A 21,078-nucleotide genomic window follows, 5' to 3' on the forward strand; every position below is an offset into this window, starting at 1 on the left:
ACACCACACAGCTTACAGGATCTTAGTTCCCCAACCAGGGATTGAACCCGGGCCCATGGCAGTGAAAGCACTGAGTCCTTAATTCACTGGACCGCCAGGGAATTCCCTGGCAGTGACTTTTTAAATACAACACCAAAAGCATGATCCATGAAAGAAATCACTGATATGCTGGACTTCATTAAAATTAGAAACTTCTGCTCTGCAAAAGACATGTCTAAAGAATGAGAAGATAAACCACAGACTGAGAAAAAATATTTGCAAAAGACATATGTGATAAAGGACTGTTATCCAAAACATACAAAGAAACTCTTAAACCTCAACAATAAGAAAACAAAAAACTCAATTTAAAAATGGGCCAAAGATCTGGACACCTCACCAAAGAAGATGGCAAATAAGCATAAGAAAATATGTTCAACATCATATTTCATTAGAGAATTGCAAGTTAAAACAATAATGAGACACCACTGCACATCTGTTAGAATGGCCAAAATCCAAAACGCTGACAAACACCAAATTCTGGCAAGGATGTGGAACAACAGGAGCTTTCATTCATTGCTGGTGGGAATGCAAAATGGTACAGCCACTTTGGAAGACAGTTTGGCAGTTTCATATGAAACTAAATATGCTCTTATCATACAATCCAGCAAACACACTCCTTGGTATTTACCCAAGTGAGTAGAAAGCTTATGTCCACAGAGAAACCTTCACACAGATGTTTACAGCAGCTTTATTCATAATTGCCAAAACTTGGAAGCAACCAAGATGTCTTTGAATAGGTGAATGGATAAATAAACTGTGGTACATCCAGACAATAGAATATCATTTAGCGCTAAAAAGAAATGAGCTATGAAGCCATGAGAAGACATGGAGGACACTTAAATGCATATTACTAAATGAAAGAAGCCAATCTGAAAAGGCTACACACTGTATGATTCCAACTAAATGACATTCTAGGAAAGGCAAAACTATGGATACAGTGAAAAGTTTGCCAGGGTTAGAGGAGGAGGGAGAGATGAATAGGTGAAGTACAAAGGATTTTTAGAACAGTGAAACTACTCTACATGCTGTTATAACGGTGGCTACATGTCATTACACATTTGTCAAAATCCACAGAATACACAACACCAAGAGTGAACCCTAAAGTAAACTATGGACTTTGGGTGATAACAGTGTGTCAATGTATGTTCATCGATGATAACAAATGTACTATTCTAGTGTGGGATGTTGGTAGCGGGGGAAGTTGTGCATGTGTTGGGGCAGGGGATATAGGAGAACTCTCTGTATTTTCCATTCAATTTTGCTGTGAACTCAAAACTTCTCTAAAGAATAGGATGGATGGATGGATAGATTGTAGACAGATAGGTAGATACATAGATACATAGAGATAGATAGATCTCCTAGGATAACAAAATAATATAGGTACATTCTCTCTGCCTTTATAGAATATACAATTTCTATTCTACATCAAATCTTCAGCATGTTACAGAAACACAAACTTGTTGCCATCAGAAGAAATGGGAGAGCTAAGTTAAGACGTGTCCCCAGATATTTTATTTTGCTTTTAAGAAATTATAACTCTAAGGAAAAGGATAAAGAAGTAAAGGATAAGTTTCACTCATTCATCCAACTGTACATTCCCAAACCTCCCAAAAGAATATTCAGCAGGCCTTAACTTTTTGTGCCTACTTTTAGGCATCTAACTCCGTTTATGTCCCTTTTATACTGCTGGGAAACAGAGGCATGAAAAATACACATGCACAAAGTTATCTTATCCCAGAGGGAAATTTAACAGGCAAGTTTCCTTGGCATTTATGAGTTGAACCACTAGTTCTCTTAAGTTTCTCTCACAGAGCTAGGCTCCTAATCAATTATTTTCCAACCATGATAACAATCTCATGAATGACACAAAGACTTCCAAGATGGAAAGAGGAAGTAGGAAGGAGAACACGTGGGGTGCAGGGTAAATTTGACTTTGGGGGCACTAAATGCAGCATGGAAGGAGGACCTTCTAGAAACTGCCACAGTAGCAATATCTCCCCACTGCATGGCTGCAGAGTCACCCTGATGCACACATGACATCACCAACCAAAGATTTCTACCAGCTTTGGCCCCAATAGGTATACTTACAAGTCACAGGAGGTGCCTACTGTGAGGTTTCAGAGTCTTAGCAAATATGGGTGAGGCATGAAGAAATACTTTATATGCACAGCACCTGGATAAAATTTGTCCCAGTGATCCACTTGCCTAAGAGTAGTTACCTGGCTTACGTAGAATCTGTTTCACACTTTAACTCCCCTTAAAAGAATTAAGAACAGAGCCCTTCATAGAACATTCCTTTCAATCAGACTCTGCTTCCAACAGCCCATGCCTTCATATCTTCCTCAGTGCTGCCACCAAAGTCATCTGTCTAAAGCAGAGCAACAGACTTGCAAGTCAAGTCAGAAGAATGGTCACATACGTGTATTTCCTCTGCCTCCTATTTTCAGCCTCACTAGAATGACAGCAAATGACTTTTTTAAGGTGTGAAGATATAAGAACAAAGAGTATGGGAGTGAAATAGCAGTAAGAAGACATTACAGTAGTTTTCTGCAAAATGGATAAAGGTTTGATAACTGACCAGGAGGAACATAAGAAATGACCCTCAAGTGCCTATAGAGGGGGCATGGTGAAGAGAAGCAAGCTGATTTGTCTTGCAGAAACCCCACAAGGGGTCAGGGCTCAGAGGCACAGGGAAGGTTTAGAATGAGATGAGTTTGGTTATAAGACTGTCAAGTTCACACGCACACACACACACACACACACACAAATAACCTGTACATACACACACGTGCACATGTCAAAAGAAACCAGATGTTTACTCCCTGAATAAACCAAAAAAGTGACAACCTCTTAACTCAGGAGCACCAGCAAAAACAGATAGAGTGAAAATTGTCATAGTGAATTTGGCAGGTCACAGCTCTTTACCTTAGTACTATTTCTAGAACACCACACATTTCAGGAAACTTCACTGAAGCCTTCTTGACTCTGAAAGAGGGAAACCAAAACTACTGCGGGAGGAGCTAAGCAAAGAAAGACAATTCAGGAAGAACAGCAATCCTTCCAAAACTGTATGTGAAATTTTTTCAGAGAAATAAGAGAAAATAGTATATACATGAAGCATGAACAGGATGCTGGACAGAGAGAAAGAGAGAAGGAAGGAAGGAAGGAAAGAAGGAAGGAAGGAAGGAAGAAAGGAAGGAAGGAAGGAAGGGAGGGAGGGAGGGAGGAAGGGGTATAGGGGGGAGAGAGAGAGCGAAAGAGAGAGAAAGAGATTAAAACTAGGATAGCCAAAATAAAAAATTTAATCGCAAGGCTAGTGGACAGAATGAGGTAACCACCTACAAAGTAGAAGAAAATGTGAGATGAAAAATAGAATAGAAAAAAATAAGAGAACTAATCCAGAAGGACCAACAATTATGGTCAACATTTCAGAAAGAAAGAAAAAAGAAACAAAGGTGAAGAAATTACTAAAGAATATTTCAAGAAACTTTCCAAGAATTAAAAGACATAGGTCTCCAAGATTGAAAAGATCCACCAGTGGGCTTGTCAGTTATAATGAGGTTTGTTTTTTTTTAAATCTACACGAAGCTTTATCATCATGAAATTTTAAAACACTAATGATAAGAGATTTTTCTGTGTGCATTCAGAGAGAAAAAGCAGGTGGCATACAAACGACAGGAATATAACTTCCTGGAATATAACAACATCATATAACTTCTCAGCAGCAACAGTGGACGCTAGAAAACAATAAAGCAATGCCTTTTTTCACAAAATTCTGAGTGAAGCTAGAATCTGTAGCCAGCCAAACTATGAATCAAGTGTAAAAGTAGAGTAAGCACATTTTCAGACCAGCAAACCCAGAAAGAGCACAACATGGCTGCCAGAAAATAACGGATCTAACATCAGAGAAGAGAAGTCCCAGAATCACAACTGTGGGACTGGCCAAGAGAGCAGCGTGTTCAGCAGGCTCTGGGTAGGAGGCCACCAAGGAAAACAAGAACTGATATGGGTGGGTATGTGGAAAATGTTATTGATGGCTGTGGAACAAAACATGGGAGCATTTAGGGAAAACAGTCATAGTTTCACAGGTATCTAATAAACGAAAAAATAAAGCAACTTTTTAATTCTAGGGAAAAAAAGGTTATACTAGAAAAGAGGCATAGTTATAGTACACTATTTGGCTTGACAGGAAATAATAGTTTTATAGTAATATGATGTAAACGTTAAATACTAACTTTACTCTTTAAAAGTGTAATATAAATAGACTGAGGGAGGTGAATGAAACAGGAGGAGAGCTAAGTTCTTACTATGCTAGAAAGTTGTGATAAAGTCTAAAATTGTAAAAAAAAAAAAATAGCAGTTTACAAATATTACTTAGAACATAGATGTAAATACCAGGGGGCATAGCTGGAAGAGCTAAGGGTGGTTGCCTCTGGGAAATGGGAAGTGGTGGTAGGGATGGTTAAGACAGAGGATCACGAGAATTATCTACATTTTACAATTATGTTGAGTTTGTTCTAATAAATATAAAAATACAATATTTTAAGATAAGGAAGAAATGAAGGAGGCAGGGAGAGAGGAGGGTAGGAAAGAAGGACAAACAGAAAATCTTTGGCCCATACCTTTCCAAATGCATTGGGATTGTTCGCAGAGCTGCATTTTCCCATTAACCTGCTGAGCCACTTTCTGGGTTGATAATAGCTGGTTTAAGCTTTTCTGAAAACAAACACAAAGAGATTACTTATTCAGAAACATATGTGTACATCTCAGATGTGTTGTATGGTATAGAATTAAAACTGATAATTCACTGCAAAGTTCAAAGACTACACATCACCGAAACCAACACTAGAATAATTGCCATTATTTATTAGCTAACCACTGTGTAATAAACACAGTGCTGAGCGTTTTACTGCTATATTATTTGTAATCTCCCCAACAACTCCAGAGGGAGGGTATCACTCAGCTACAATAAAATCCTCTTTTATTCTTCTGGCCTAAAAATTCTTTTAGCCCACAAACCAACCATATGCCAGTGACATCATCAAAGCCTGCAAGAACTGAAATGTCGTATTTCTAGTACTCTCTGAAATTAAAAGACCTCCTCAAAACAATAAAGTTGAGTATTAGTAAGAATGCTTTCCCCAAGAAAGATTTATTTCAAGGGGTGTCTCTCAGCATTCAACCCAGAGATGGTCTCTCAGTCTGTTACTGAGATTTTCTCTGGACCTCAATTTTCCTCATCTGTAATATGTTGGGATTAAACTTATTATCTTAAAGGTCCTTTTCCACTAACACCTTTACCCATGAGAAATGGGAATATCAAGTCAGAGAGAGCTTAAGTAAATTGCCTAAATTTCCATGAGCACAAAACTCTGATTGCTATCTCTCTGGGCCAGTATATAAAGAGCACTCCTGGTGTTCTTACTTCCAACTTCAATCAAAAACAGATGGGAAATTAGTAAAAAGGGGAAAGAAAAGTACTTATCCTAGAAATATAATAGTAAATAGTTAAAACACAGAAGATTCTCTTTTTTCTCTTTCACAACAATACATTTAATCACTGGATCACCATACTTCAGACAGAAGTCTCTCTGCTGAACATCATTTTGATATTTTGGTTTTCTTCCCAGATATTGTGTCACATAATAGGCATTCATTCATAGTCAATGAATCATGGATTTTTAGGTATTCAAAGTAGAACAATTAATTATAAAGCAGGGCTTCACAACTTCAGAACTATTGGCAGGTAATGCATTATTGTGGTCTACTAGATACCTATCCCTGGTTGTGATAATCAAAAATGTCTTCAGACTTTGTCAGATGTCCTCTGGGAACAAAGTAGCCCCCGTTTGAGAAGCACTGGTATAAAATAACATTCCTACAATGACCTGCTGGCCAGTAGCTCAATGTAACTCTTCACAGATTCACTTCTTCAGAATCCCATAGTTACCTCAAAGCGGACCAAGGCATTGCCCAGACAGTGTGCTTCTGCTCGATATACCCAGGGATACTCTTCCCTAGGTGAGATCCACTTATTATCGGGTTGGCCAAGAAGTTCATTCGGGTTTTCCTGTAAGATCTTATGGAAAAACCCAAACGAACTTTTTGACCAACCCAATACTTTAATGAGCAACTTGGCATAGAGCTGACTGGATATGAGAATTCTGAAGTCTCTAGAGTTATGCAGGTCTCATTGTGGAAACACCCTCCAGATGATCTCTGAGGACCACATGAAGACACACCTTTACTGTCAAGGTAAAAGACCTCACTTTATATATCTGCACCATTCTTGCTGATGTTAGACTTCCAGTTAGTCATGACAACAAATGCTCTACATAAAGTAGTAAAAAGGCTTCCCTTATTCCCTGCCCAGGTTCTTCAGTGATGCTGGGTTGATGTTCTGGCTGGATAACAATTGCTATAACAATAGTAACTTGCCAACACCATTGTGACCCCACAGACAGAGCCACCAACTTTGCTGCCACGAGTTACCAGACAGCACAAGAGGAAGGAAAAGGGAAGTCGTGATGGTCAGGGCAGTAAAAACTCCAAACAGCACCAGAGGGTGGAAAGGACAGTGGTGTTAATAGCCAGGCCTGGGCATGAGCTCGACAGCACCCATAGTTACCTCAATAGAACCCCTTGGCCATCCACCCACCCCAAACCCTTACCCAACAATAAGCACCCAGCAAAAGACCTGCTCTAATAACATTTGTTTCCAACTGCATATGAGTTCAAATAATTAAATTTTACATTCACAATATTTTATTGTTCCTCCAGCAAGATATATATGCCAAACACAGGAAGCACACACTCAATGAGTAACTTTGCCTAAACTGAGAATTTATGACATTCCTAGTTCAAAGTTTTCTAAATGAAACATTGATTCCTTCAGAGGCTCTTCATGGGATTTGATAAACCTAGAAACGTGCTACTGATATTTAATGTGCACAAAGGATTTAGGGCAGACTCCTATGATCTTAAAACCATAATAAATAAGATACTTAAAAGAATTAAATTAACTTAGTAGAGAAACTAAAAAAACAACAACAAAGACGTAAGGGAAATATTTAAAAGACCATCTTATAGACGAAGAGTCAAACTGATCCTGAGAGACCCCAAAGGGCAGACCAAGTCACCACATACTTTCCAAATAGTTTGGAAATTATTGTACAAGAGAACTTTTGGCTGAGAGGAAACATACCATAGTACGTATAATTTTATTCTATTTTTAGTCTTTACCTTTTTGATGGTTAGTCTCATTTTCACTTTTTTGACTGATGCTAATTAAACCCTTTTTTGTGTATTTGCCAGGTATTCTATTTCTTTTTGGAAACGCCTCTTTTCATGTCCTTCACAGACTCATTTCTTTCTGTTAGGAACCCGTCATCTTCTTATTGATTCGTCACAGCAGCTAAGCCAGCTCTTACCTCACATTTGGGACTCAGTTGTCTGAGCTTCTCAAGATGTGAGATCTTCAGTTTTCTCTCTTTACCTACCTGGCCTTTTGAGGCAACAGTTTTCCTCTTGCCTCCGTCCAGTGCATGAGGTGCCTTGCAAAAATGGAGAGCAGAGTTATTTGTTTCAAAACTTCCTTTGTTGGGGGTCTTCAGTGGCTCTTTGTAGGATCCTGCCAGAAAAACATTTAGCTTTGAATTTGGTTTTTAAAACAATATAATCTTTTAAACCTTTGGTTGGAGGTCAGCCCTTGGCATGTACCATAGAACGGAATGTGAAGATACAGGCCCTCGTCTCTGCAAAATCCTGGGTGGGGTGGGGTGGAGAGGGCGGCACAGGGCCTATGCAGAGCACTGGGTTCATAAGTGAACACTGCATAAGAAATTGCCTCAATGGCTTCCAAAACCAGGAGGAAATGCTAAGATTAAAGACCTGACCCCAACAGCAGCAGCAGCAGAAATGCTTTATGTCTGCCTGGAAAGGACACATTTGCAGATTTGAAGAATGGATACAAACAGTTCAATAGTTTAAAATGCTGGAGCGAAGGGTACCTGGTTTGCCCAGGCTGTGATCATCCTGCCAGGAAATCACTATGGAATGCTTGCCTTCCAATCATTGACGTTCACTACATGATCACAAGCAAATCACTTTGCCTCTCCCTCTTCCTATTGCACAAAGATGTAAAGCTAGTTTGAGATGACTTTAGTAAGATTCTTCCTAAGTTACAGTCATGGAAGAGTCAATGTTATTTGCATTGTTATTGTCCATTTCTAGTCTCTTCTCAAGACTGAGAAAGCCCTTTACCATACTTAACTGCACTGAAAACTTTGACAAATCATCCTCTAAAGCTAAATATCTGCTATATCACTTGTTCATCAGCGGAACCGTGGGGCCACTAGATTAAGTATCTTGGCCTTTTGCGATATGACAATCCCTTCTTCGTTTGGACAAATGTGTGCTAGATAAACTGTCACTGATGTTCCTAGAGCCCAACACCTCAATTTCTGGGCTATCCAAAGTCTAAGAGGAAGGAGGAATCCAAAGTCTAATTTCAAGGAGGAAAGAGGGATGAAAACATGAAATGTTCTGCAAAGTTTTATTTTTTTTTAAAGGCATTTCTTTTTTATTTTAACGTATTTTATTTATTTATTTATTTTTGGCTGTGCTGGGTCTTCGTTGCTGCGTGCAGGCTTTCTCTAGTTGCGGTGAGGGGGGGTTACTCTTCCTTGCGGTGCACGGACTTCTCATTGCAGTGGCTTCCCTTGTTGTGGAGCACGGGCTCTAGGTGCACGGGCTTCAGTAGTTGCAGCACACAGCCTCAGTACTTGTGGCTTGCGGGCTCAGTAGTCGTGGCACACAGGCTTAGTTGCCCCACGGCATGTGGGATCTTCCCGGACCAGGGATTGAACCCGTGTCCCCTGCATTGGCAGGCGGATTCTCAACCACTGTGCAACCAGGGAAGCCCCTTCGGCAACGTTTTAGATCTTACTCTTTGTCTTGCAAAATTATGCATCCTTGTTTTGTCTTATTTGTAGACAAGTAAAGAGGAGAAGAAGCCAGCTCTCTGAACCTCAAATGAGAAAGAAAAAGTTACAGTTGTATGCTAGTGCTGACAATCACCCCAGTTATCAACAAAGAGGTCAGGTCCACCAGGCTAAGGAATCCGGGACCTCTCAGGTTTTGTCCACAGAGCATGACTGCAAGTGAACCTCTCTGCAAACATCCCTTTTAGGATGGGAGGGTCTTCAGGGTTCACCCTTCTGGAACAAAAAGAAAGAAACCCCACCAGCAAAACACTGAGAAACCAATGTTTCTGATTAATATGCAGTATTAACTTAAAGAGAAAATGAAATGTACTTTCTTGTAAAATTATTTTGACTGATAATCTCTCTTAGAATTCTGAATTTCTCATGCAATGCTTTATTTGAAAATAATTAATTAATTAAGGACCTATGAAGGAAAAAGGAGCCCTTAATTTTAGCCAGAAATTCCTCTGATACAGTTAGCATTAAAATCACCCCTCAATTAAAACATCTTTCAGAAGATAGCCATAAGGATGACCTTTCTTACAACCCTTTTTCTCCTACTGCTTCAATAAGCTATTTTCTGTGTTGATACTTACTATTGCAGGAAAATTTCATTGGTTTAAAAATGATTTGAGCTCCCTTTCAATCTGCAGGATTACGGTGCTTCACTGTGTCTAATGTCATTGAGAAGAGAGTGGCACTAAGTCACCATTTGTCTTAAACATGCTGATAAGACAATGAATTACGTTGCCTAGGATTTTAAAAAGGAAGAACAGAAATTAAATCACTAAGTGTCAAGTTTTGCTTCTGAAGGATGGGAATAAAAAAGGTTGTGCTCCTATTGGTGGGAATGTAAATTCATGCAGTCACTATGGAAAACAGTATGGAGGTTCCTCAGAAAAGTAAAAATAGAACTATCAGCAATGATCCAGCAATTCCACTTCGGGGTATTTATCCAAAGGAAATGAAAATAGGATCTCGAAGAGTTATCCACAATAGCCAAGATATGGAAACAATCTAAGTGTTCATCAACAGATGGACAAAGAAGATGGGGTAGGGCTTCCCTGGTGGCGCAGTGGTTGAGAATCTGCCTGCTAATGCAGGGGACACGGGTTCGAGCCCTGGTCTGGGAAGATCCCACATGCCGCGGAGCAACTAGGCCCGTGAGCCACAACTACTGAGCCTGCGTGTCTGGAGTCTGTGCTCCGCAACAAGAGAGGCCACGATAGTGAGAGGCCCGCGCACTGCGATGAAGAGTGGCCCCCACTTGCCACCACTGGAGAAAGCCCTCGCACAGAAAACGAAGACCCAACACAGCCAAAAATAAATTAATTAATTAATTTAAAAAAAAAAAAAGATAAAAAAAAAGAAGATGGGGTATATAAACATACAATGAAACATTATTCAGCCATGAGAAAGAAGGAGATCCTGCCATTTTCAACATGGATAGAACTTGAAGGCATTATGCTAAGTGAAATAAGTCAGACAGAGAAAGACAAATACTGTACGATCTCACTTATACCTGGAGTCTAAAAAAGCCGTACTCAGAGAAAGAGAGAGTAGAATGGTGGTTGCCAGGGGCTAGGGGGTGGGGAAAATGGGGAGGTGTCAGTCAAAGGGCACAAATTTCCCATTAGAAAATGAATAAACTCTGGGGATCTAATGTATAACATGATGATTATGGTTAACAATACTGTATTATACACTTGAAAACTGCTAAGAGAATAGATCTTAAATGTTCTCACCACAAAAAAAATGGTAATTATGTGACGTGATGGCAATGTTAACTAACTCTATTGTGGTAATCATTTTGCAATACATAAGTGCATTGTGTCATCATGTCATACACCTTAAACCCACATAGTATTATATGTCAATTATATCTCAACTGGGACTTCCCTGGTGGTCCAGTGGGTAAGACTCTGCACTCCCAATGCAGGGGGCCCGGGTTTGATCCCTGGTCCGGGAACTAGATCCTGCATGCATGCCACAACTAAGAGTCCACATGCCACAACCCATGCCACAACCAAGACCCAGCACAGCCAAAATAAATAAATCTCAATACAGCTGGGAAAAAATTTTTTAAAGTTGTGCTAATATGAGACATATTTTAGAAGGAGAGCTTGTGTTTCAAAGCTTTGACAGGTTAATCCTGGATCCCTGCCCACCAGATCACAGCTTTGGTGCCAATTCCCCATCTCTGTCCCAGGCAGGCATTAGACTGTCCCACTCTCATCTTTCCTTCTCTTTGCTTCCCTCTTCCCTCTTTCCCTCTCTTCTTGTTTCCCTCCACTCCCCTCATCTCTTCTCTTCTTTCTTCTTCTTATTCCTCCTCTCTCTCTCTCTGTCTCCTCTCTACTCTCCATCTCTCTCCTCTTCCTTCCTTTTCTTTCTCTGCCACTCATCCTCTCCAGTTTTCATCTTTTTCTTCTCCTATTTCATACCTAATTATTTCATTACTAATACATCTTTTTCCTGACTGTTGTAGACAAGGATTCTTACCAGAGTCATCAAAAACTCTATACTTTACAAAACATAAGAGATACATATTTGTGTGTATACATATGTATGTATACACATATTTATACATACTTAAAATCTTTACAAAAACAATCATCTACCAATGCAAATCTCAGAGACACATTTAAAATACAACATACTTTCTTCTGGTTTTGTTTCAGGCCTCCCCTTCCCCCTGCCCCTAGAGATTTCTTATTCAAAGGGAGAAAAAGAGAAAAGCAGTTGACTAAACGTGACATCAGATATTTCTGTAAGACAAAGGTTTTCTCAGGAATACATCTTTTTTTTAAGATTTCAAAACTGGCCTGTGGCATTTTTATTACCTCACCTGGAATCAAGGTCTCTTTCTCAGGAGTTATCTTCAGCAGAGTTTCTGGGTGGTCAGTTGTTGAATGCTCTTCCCCAAAGGAATGGGCTGCCACATCCCTGGTTTGGCTTTGCCGCCATCTTGTGGTAATTGGGCTACTGGCAACAGGAACTTCAGCCGATAGCCTCTTCGCAAAGTTGCTCTTGAAGTTAGAGTATGTTGGATTAACTGCATCAAATACCTATTTAACAACAAAAGGATCCATGATTTATAGTAGCCTCAATGATACAAAAATTAAAATTCCTTAAAAGAAAATTATAAACAACTCACCTAGTACATTATATATATATATATATATATATATATATATATATATATATATATATATATACACACACATGTATATATATACCACACTTAGAGCCTCTGCTCAAGGGTCTGAAGACATACCAAAGCAGTTACAGGAGTAAATATGTTTATGCTTATTACTATTACATACAAATATAAAATATGAAGTTGAATAACACTATATACTGATCATATAAGATGTTAATATAAAATCATAAAATTTCATAAAAGCATAAAATATCATAAAATCTGGAAATAAATAGCAATTGTCTAGTCCAATCCCATTTTGCAGATGGGAAAACTGAGGCCTAAGTTGCTCAACTTCTGTCCATCCCCTCTGAGAAACACCAAGAGTTTGGTATTTACAGATCCTTTAGTGGTGAGCCATGCCATGTAGCTATGTGAAATTAAAATGCATATGACAAACTGAAAATGAATTATTTTTTAACAAAATGACAAGCATGTTAGGTTAATATCTTTGTATAAAGGGCTCTTACAGAAATTTAGACAAGTTTATCATCCCAAGAGAAAAATGAACATGGGACATAAAAAGACAATTCATAAAAGAGATATATAAAAGCCCCAAATATATTCAAGCTCATTAATAATCAAAAATGCAAATTTAAAACAATAATGAGGTGTTAGCAATGATTTTTTAAATGACAATTCCCAATGTTGAAGGTTCTAGAAACAAACACTGGCATACAGTGCTGGTGGAATGTCAATTAGTATCTGGAAAGGACAATTTGGCAATGTGTGTCAAAAGCCCTCAAATATGTGCCTAACCTGTACTGACCCAGCAATGTCACCTCTAAGAATTTAAGGAAGAAATCAAAGATTCCAGCATCTATTGATTGCTTACCACGTACAAACCCATATGTTAATGGCTTTACGCACATTCATATTTAATCCTCTGAAACACTTGGTGAAGCAGGTCTGTTATTTATTCCCATTTTGCCAATGAAGAAACTGAGATTTAGAAGTTAAGTGAATTGCCTAAGACCACACTAGGAGTAAATGGAGATGCTATACCCTAACCTCATCTGTCTGACTCCACAGTCCATGCTTTCAACTGAGAACGTGAGGGTGTGTACTGCAGTATATATGTAAGGGCAAAAAGATGAGAGGGACTCAATGTTTACCAGTGGAGAATTGACTAGATAAACTATGTGGCATCCATAAAAGGGAATATTCTGCAGCCATTAGAAATTAGGGAAATGAAATCAAAACCACAATGAAGCACCACTTCACACCCACTAAGATGGCTATAGTCAATCAATCGACCTATCTATAACAACTATTGGTGAGGATGTGGAGAAATTAGAACCTCTGTACATTGCTTATGAGAATGCAAAATGGTGCAGCTGCTGTGGAAAAAGTTTGGCACTTCCTCAAAAATTTAAACCTCGAATTACCGTATGACCAGCAATTCAACTCTTAGGTATATACCCCAAAGAAATGAAAACAGGTACTCAAATACAGGTACACAGATGGTCACAGCAGCATTATTTATAATATCCAGAAGGTGGAAATGGATAAACAAATTGAAGGGGGAATGTATGTGTGCAATGGAGTATATATATATGCCTGTATAACAATATGTGTATGAATATTACTCAGCTATAAAAAGGAATGAAGTACTAATAAAATGCTATAATGTGGATAAACCTTGAAAATATTATGAAAAGTGAAAGAAGCAGACACAAAAAAGTCACATATTGTATGATTCCATGTATATGACAAATCCAGAATAGGTAACTCCATAGAGACAGAACACAGATCAGTAGTTTCCATGGATTGGGGGAAGGAGGAAATGGGGAGAAACTGCCTAATGAGTATGGAGACTTCTTTTGTGTGTGTGTGTGTGTGTGTGTCTTCTTTTGGGATGATGAAAATATTTTGGAATGAGATAGAGGTGGTGGTTGTACAACACTGTGAATGTACTAAAGGCCATTGAATTTTTCACTTGAAAATGTTTAATTTTATGTTTAATTTCATGTTTTTTAATTTTTATGATTTCACCTCAATTTAAAAATCTTTAAAAATAGGATTAAATTCAATAAAACACAGAAATGCTTATACTATACTACCAAGTGAAAAATGGACACCAAGAAAGAGTATTCCAATATGGTCCTACTTCCTATCTATAAATGAAAGATAGGAAGGAAATATGCCAGAACATTAAGGCAGTGAATATTGGTTTTGTTTGGGTTTTTTAGTAAATGTGTGTAAGGTGACCACCCGGTCGCCTGCAGCCACTCCAGCGGGTGGGTGGAGATCTCTCCCCTACTGCTGCTCTGTTTTCCTCCAGAAACTGCACCAAAAAGGCCACCTTCCCCAGAAAAAGAGAAGTCAGGAGCCCGAGGCCTTTGCTGTTGTGAACAGTGTTGTTTGGGGTCAGTTTTTTTGCCTTTCGATTGTTCTACCCTTGTTCTTGTTTTTGAGTAGGAACAGGAAAAGCTGAAAAGAGGGAAAGATAGAGCCCTGGAAACGTAAATCAGGCGTCTCATCCTCAGAAGCCCAGACAAGGCAGCGGCAGGGAAGGAGCTGGCAGAAGCGGGCCTGGAGGGAGAAACGTGGCCCACTCAGACTTTCATCTCCTGCTTCTTGGTTTCTCTCAGACAAGGAAACTGCAGATCCAGCTCAAAGACTGGAGACACTCGGCCCCAGTCAGAGGGAGACTGGGTGGTGGGAATCTCTCTCTGATCGGAATGCTCGTGTTTCAGCAAGAAAGATAGTCAGAGGGGTACGTTGTCCCATGTTTTAACAGAAGTTATAAATTGAGACTTTTCCTATCAATTTCCCTACTTTTCAAAGTTTTCAAGTGATTCAAAAATTTTAAAACGCGTGGGATTAAGCAAAGCATGTCTGTGGGCCCCATTCAGGCTGTGGGCTAGGCTAGGTCTGCAACCTCTGCAAACACCAGCGAAGCAGCCCTCACCCTTCTAGGCAGCAAGAAAGGGAACAGCCACCATATTTGAAGATATATTTAACTTGCAACAAACATGATACTCTTGATCAAGGTTTTCCTGGAGTCCCAAATTTAAATATACATTTAAAAACAAAATAATCCTGAGTTTAAAAGAGGGAAAATAAAGAATAATTTGATATGTCAGCTAAGAAAAATGATTAAGAAATTTCACACTGAACTGACAATGAGCCATGTTTCTCTGGCTTGTCCACTGTCACTCTCTCCATACGGTTTCCCCATCTGGGATGCTCTTCAGCAGTTCTCTAGCCCACCCTCATGGCTGGGGTCAGCCACCAACTCCTTCAGGAAAGTGTCTCTGACATTCCTTTCCTCCCCATTCTAAACTGGGTTGGGCAGCCTGTGGTGGGCTATATAATTGTGATGGTTAATATTATGCGTCAACTTGATTGAGCTAAGAGATGCCCAGATAGCTCGTAAAACGTAATTTCTGGATGTGTCTGTGAGGGTGTTTCTGGAAGCATTTGATTCAGTAGACTGAGTAAAGAGATCCACCCTCACAAATATGGGTGGGCATCCTCCAAACCACCAGGGTCCCAAATGGAACAAAAAGGCAAAGGAAGGGCAAATTCTCTCCCTTTGTGAACTGAGACATCCATCTTTTCCTGGCCTCAGACATCAGAGCTCCTGGGCCACAGATCTTCAGACTCCTTAACTTACAACAGCAGTCCCCCAGTTCTCGGGCCTTTGGACTTGGACTGAATCATCCACCAGCTTTCCTGGTTCTCCGGCTTGCAAATGGCAGGCTTGTGTGATTTAGCTTCCAAAATCTCATGAGCCTCTTATCTATATCTACATCTATATCTATACCTATAACTATATCTCTGTCTATATCTATATATCCTATTCATTCTTTTTCTCTAGAGAATCCTAATACAATAATGGCCCCGTAAGATATCCATATCCTAATCCCTAGAACCTATGAATGTTACCTTCTATGGCAAAGGGGTTTCGCAGATGTGTTTAAGTTAAGGATCTTGAGATGGGGAGAACATCTTGGATTATCTGGGTAACCCCTAAAGGAAATCACATGTCCTTCTAGAAGGAGGCAGAGGGAGATTTGACTACACACAGAGGAGGAGAAGGAAATGTGACCACAGAGACAGAGACTGGGGTAATGCACAACTAAGAAATGCTGGTTCACCAGAAACGGGAAAAGGCAAGGAATGGCTTCTCCCCTAAAGCCTCCCCTGCTGATTCCTTGCCTTATGCCAGCAAAACTGATTTTGGACCTCTAGCCTCCATAACTGTAAGAGAATAAATGTGTGCTGTTTTAAGCCTCCAAATTTGTGGTAATTTGTTACATCAGTTATTGGAAACTAATACACAGCACTCCTGTGCTTCCATAGCTCACTATGTGTGATTCCAATAGAGCCTGGTCACATTTTATTAATAATAACAGCATTTATCAAGCACTCAATAAGTGCCAAGCACTGAGATAAATGTATTAGAGGGTTTTTATTTAAACTTCATCACAACCCTGTGAGATAGGTACAGTTATATCCCCCATTCTCCAGAGTTGGAAAGTGAAGGTTGATAGGTTTGAACAAGGATAGCTTGAGAAAAGATACAGCGCTGATAAGTAGAGGATCCAGGATTCAGACCACTGCACACAATTGTACACAACATTGCCTTTATGAATGGCAGCCCCTGGAGCATGCAGTGCACAACCTCACAGCCAACCAGGGTAACCCAAGGTTTAAACTCACAAAGTGATTCAGTCCCCGTGCTTTTAGCACCTCTGCTCATGCTGTAGTCTCAATGTTTGTGTCCCTCCTCCCCCCACAAAAAAAATCATGTTGAAATCCTAACCCTTAAAGGTAATGGTGTGAGTAGGTGGGGCCTTTGGGAAGTGATTAGGTCATGAGGGCAGAGCCCTAATGAATGGGATTAGTGCCCTTATAAAAGAGGCCCCACAGAGCTCTCAAGTCCCTTCTACCATGTGCGGGTACAACAAGAAGTCTGCAGTCCAGAAGACAGCCTTCAACTGACCATGCTGGGACCCTGACCTCAGACTTCTAGCCTCCAGAACTGTGAGAAATAAATTTCTGTTGTTTATAAGCTACCCAGTCTATGGTATTTTGTTACAGCAGCCCACAAAGACTAAGACGGCTTATATTCCACTTTTCTGATTATTTTTATGTCCTTCTACTATATTATCAATTCATTAAGACCAGAGACTTTGTATTTTCTCTTACTATCCTCAGATTATAAGACATTTAGGGCATCTAGGAGCTCATGAATAAATGAATGAATCTCTTCCCTCAGAGGCAATGAATCCTAAAAAGCCACAAGGGATTTAAGAAAGAATCCAGAGGCAAGGAAATAAGGTATTTTCTTTCTTTCTTTTCCATTAAGAAGAATGATTTTCAAATTGGACAGGATATAATAAACACTTCTGCAGAAACTGGAGAGTGAGATAAATTAAGCAATAGATATTCATCTGGGCAATTTAAATAAGTTCAAGTCTCTGGGACCAGATAAATGAAACCACAGAACACTGACGACACTTCCAGAATGGATACTGATTAGTGATCTATGATGACAGGTGAGAAAATGCCCTCCCCTCCAAATTTAGATAGACAAGTGTTCTCCATGGTTTTCCAATAGGAAGAACAAGTAACTAGAAATAAGTAGCTTGTCGCCAGTGGCCTGGATCACACGAGTCTTACTGGATCCATGTTGGCCTGAATGAATCTGCCTGTGATGTACAGAAGGGGTTTTGTCCCTGGCCTAATGCTGTTCAGTTTGTTATCAGTAGTTTGAATGGAAATTTATTTATCGAACTTGTTTTTCCTAAGGTGAGAAGAGAGTTAAAATATTAAAGGACAGAGTAGGATTCAGAATAAAGTCTGGGACAAAGACCAAAATCAGCAAAATTCAATTCAATAAGAATATGTGAAAAATTTTCCCATTTAGATTTTTTTCACGGCACAGGCCTAACATGGGAAAGAACTGATAAGAAGTGAAAATGATGGGCAGTATTAGACAACCACATCCAGAATATGAGTCAACAGTATAATGCAATTACTATTTTTTTAAGTAGTACAATTTTAGGTCTTGTTAAGAGAAAAACAGTGTCCAGAAGAAAAGCAAGCAAAATCTGATTATCTCTGCACTGATCAAAACTCATCTGGAGAATCGTGGCCAGTCTCAGAACTGTTCTTTTGGAAGGAGATGGACAAGCCAGGATTCAAAACTTGATTTTATTTGGAGGAAAGAGACTGCAGTGATAGGAGGGCAGGGAATACACAGTAAAAGAGCCACACATGAATGGAGTGAGAGCACCTGGGGTATCTAGTCCAGAGGAAAGGAGACCCAAAAGGAACTGTCTTCTTTAAAGAGAAGCAATTTATGACAAAAAAGCAACACTTATTTTGTGTTGCTCCCTATGACAAAACTAGGACCAATGCATCGGAACAGGCAAGTCTGTATTCAACACAAGGAACGTTCAAAGAGTTAGAAAGCAATTGTTCGCAACATTTTGAATATATTGTTCTCAGTCAGTCCCTCCACTAAGGACATATGGTCTGTAATGGCACAGATGAACATTTTTTAATAGTTATGTATTTTAACGTGCATTTTTTAATGTTTTAAATTTTTCAATGTTGATAGAAAATTTTCCCTTATAAAAATTAATTTGAGTAAAATAAGTGACTCGATTTGGACAAAAAAAGTTAAGTAACTAACAAATGGTATGCAGACAGGGCAAATCACTGAGGCAGTATGCAAATAACTACAGCTTAGGAAACACTGCTGTAGGTTGTGGTATTTCATCTTCAATGTTTTTAAACTTTTGTTCCAGGATCTATCTCCTGCTGAGGAAATGCCTGTCGCATAGTTTTAAATGACTCAAGTATTTATTAATAGAGAGGAAGAGGAAGATAAGGAAAATAAGACAAAGAAGGGAAAAGGGATGAATGACTTGATACTCCAAGCACATCAGTGTGCCTTGTTTACCTTTAGAGTTCACATCATATTGACACTAAATCGGGAGGAATTCAGGGCACCGGAGCCAAAAAATAAATAGAAAGGAACCTAGAGAGGTTAAAAATAAGGTCAGGAAGTAACAAAATGAAACAACTGGGAAAACAGAAACAAATATATATCTAGTGATAAATAATCTGACACACAAATATTCAGTGGGTGGGAAAAACCTAGACATTCCAAAGAAAGATATGCTGGTGATGCCAGGGTCTTTCTAGAACCTAATGGCAGAGACAAAAGTAACAAAGATGGTCCTTAGCTCTCAGGCATATCCCCCCAACCGCTCTTCCTTGGCCTCTGAATGTCTGCCCCTCCCACCTGCCCCACCACCAGCAGCCCAACACAGCAGCATTCTGTCCACAGGACATTTCGAAATCAGGGTCTAAATATTATTTAAAATTGATCGTGAAGACCAAAATATTTACCGTCTCATTTTTTAACTTCCAATGCCCCCTCATCCTAAGGAGCAATACAACCCAAGCAAAAACAATCAAGGTCAGACATCCTTTATTCTGCATTGCCAACACCTGCCACTGGGGGCTCCAGAGTGTCTTTAGCATCTACCCCTTCCTTTCTTATCTCCCTCATCAAGGTTGCCTTCGTTAAGACACTATCATCTCTCAGCTTGACTTGTTGCTCTGCAGGCTCTGACCCCTTCCACATAACTTCAGTACACGTGACCAAGGTTTTGGTTGTTCTCCATTCCCTCCCTTCTTCAGACCCTTACAGTGATTTCTTATAAAACTAAATGTCGGGACTTCCTTGGAGGTCCAGTGCAGGGGGTGCGGGTTCCATCCCTGGTGGGGGAGCTAAGATCCCACATGCCTCGCAGCCAAAAAAACCAAAATATAAAACAGAAGCAGTATTGTAACAAATTCAATAAAGACTTAAAAAACAATGTACCACATTAAAAAAAAAAAATCTTTTAAAAAAAATCTAAATATCTAGTGATGAATAAAACCCCTTCACCAGAGTACTACAGCAATCTCACATATCACATTTTCTTCTAAGTAAACATATTTTGTCTATTACAGAGAAATAGTTCAATGTCATTGAAATAATTTTGGTTATGAAGTTGAAAGTCCTAAACTCTAGTCTTGGTTGTCCCACTTACTAGTTCTGTGATCCTGGGTGAGTTATTAACTTCATATTTCAAAGAATTGTTACATAATGTCTGTAAAGAGCTTTATACTACACTTGATCCCCTATAATATAAATATATGCATATTTATATATTAAATATTAAAAATAGCTTTCTACAAACATGTTATTTATTTAGAATCATGGGTAGTACAAAGCTCTTACCAACATGTCATTTCTTTAGCACTTGGTTATTTGCTGCCTTATAATTGTTCCCTTGTTTCATGTGTGTTTTGTCTCCAAACTTGATTTCATACTTGTGTGAGGCTGCTTCCATCACTTACACTTTATTGTATCTTCTGCAGTGCCTTAGTTGGTTGACTGAGTCCACTGCTTTATCCCATTTTTGACCCAGTAGCTTCCCTTAACCTTGACCTTCAACCCCATCAATGTCTTCCCCTCCTTTAGGAAGCCTTTCTAGATCTTCTGAAAGAGCACTGGTGGGTTTTCTAACATATGATCCCCTAAGCAGAGAAATTTGCAATGTGGATTTATTTATAATCTGAGGATGGTCTTAGTATAGACCATGTAAGCAATGATGACGGTCCCCAGAAAGCTGAGAGATGATGAAATCAAATATATACAGAGAAAGACTCTAGCAAGGTCCAAAATCTATCTGTGGTCACCACTGTCTAGGGTGGGTGTTCTCCAAACCACTGTCTTAAATGTTTGGTTAATGGGCCTGTATGGATATTTAGATATCATAGATATATATATACACATATGTTTATATTTATATCTCATGCTCCTAAGCCTTAAGAATC

General features: G+C 39.2%; 1 protein-coding gene across 1 annotated transcript in view; it reads right to left on the reverse strand.

The window, feature by feature from the left end:
- CDC20B (cell division cycle 20B) overlaps positions 1 to 21,078 on the reverse strand; it is a 65,716-nt gene that overhangs the window by 29,099 nt on the left and 15,539 nt on the right. Inside the window, exons 3-5 of the mRNA XM_036849027.1 lie at positions 11,872 to 12,091; positions 7,539 to 7,669; positions 4,662 to 4,755 (exon numbers count right to left, since the gene is read on the reverse strand). Of these exons, the coding sequence (XP_036704922.1) occupies positions 4,662 to 4,755; positions 7,539 to 7,669; positions 11,872 to 12,091 (445 nt within the window). The remainder of the gene's footprint in view (positions 1 to 4,661; positions 4,756 to 7,538; positions 7,670 to 11,871; positions 12,092 to 21,078) is intronic.

The sequence above is a fragment of the Balaenoptera musculus genome, chromosome 3 (genome assembly GCF_009873245.2).
Source record: "Balaenoptera musculus isolate JJ_BM4_2016_0621 chromosome 3, mBalMus1.pri.v3, whole genome shotgun sequence".
Lineage (NCBI taxonomy): Eukaryota > Metazoa > Chordata > Mammalia > Artiodactyla > Balaenopteridae > Balaenoptera > Balaenoptera musculus.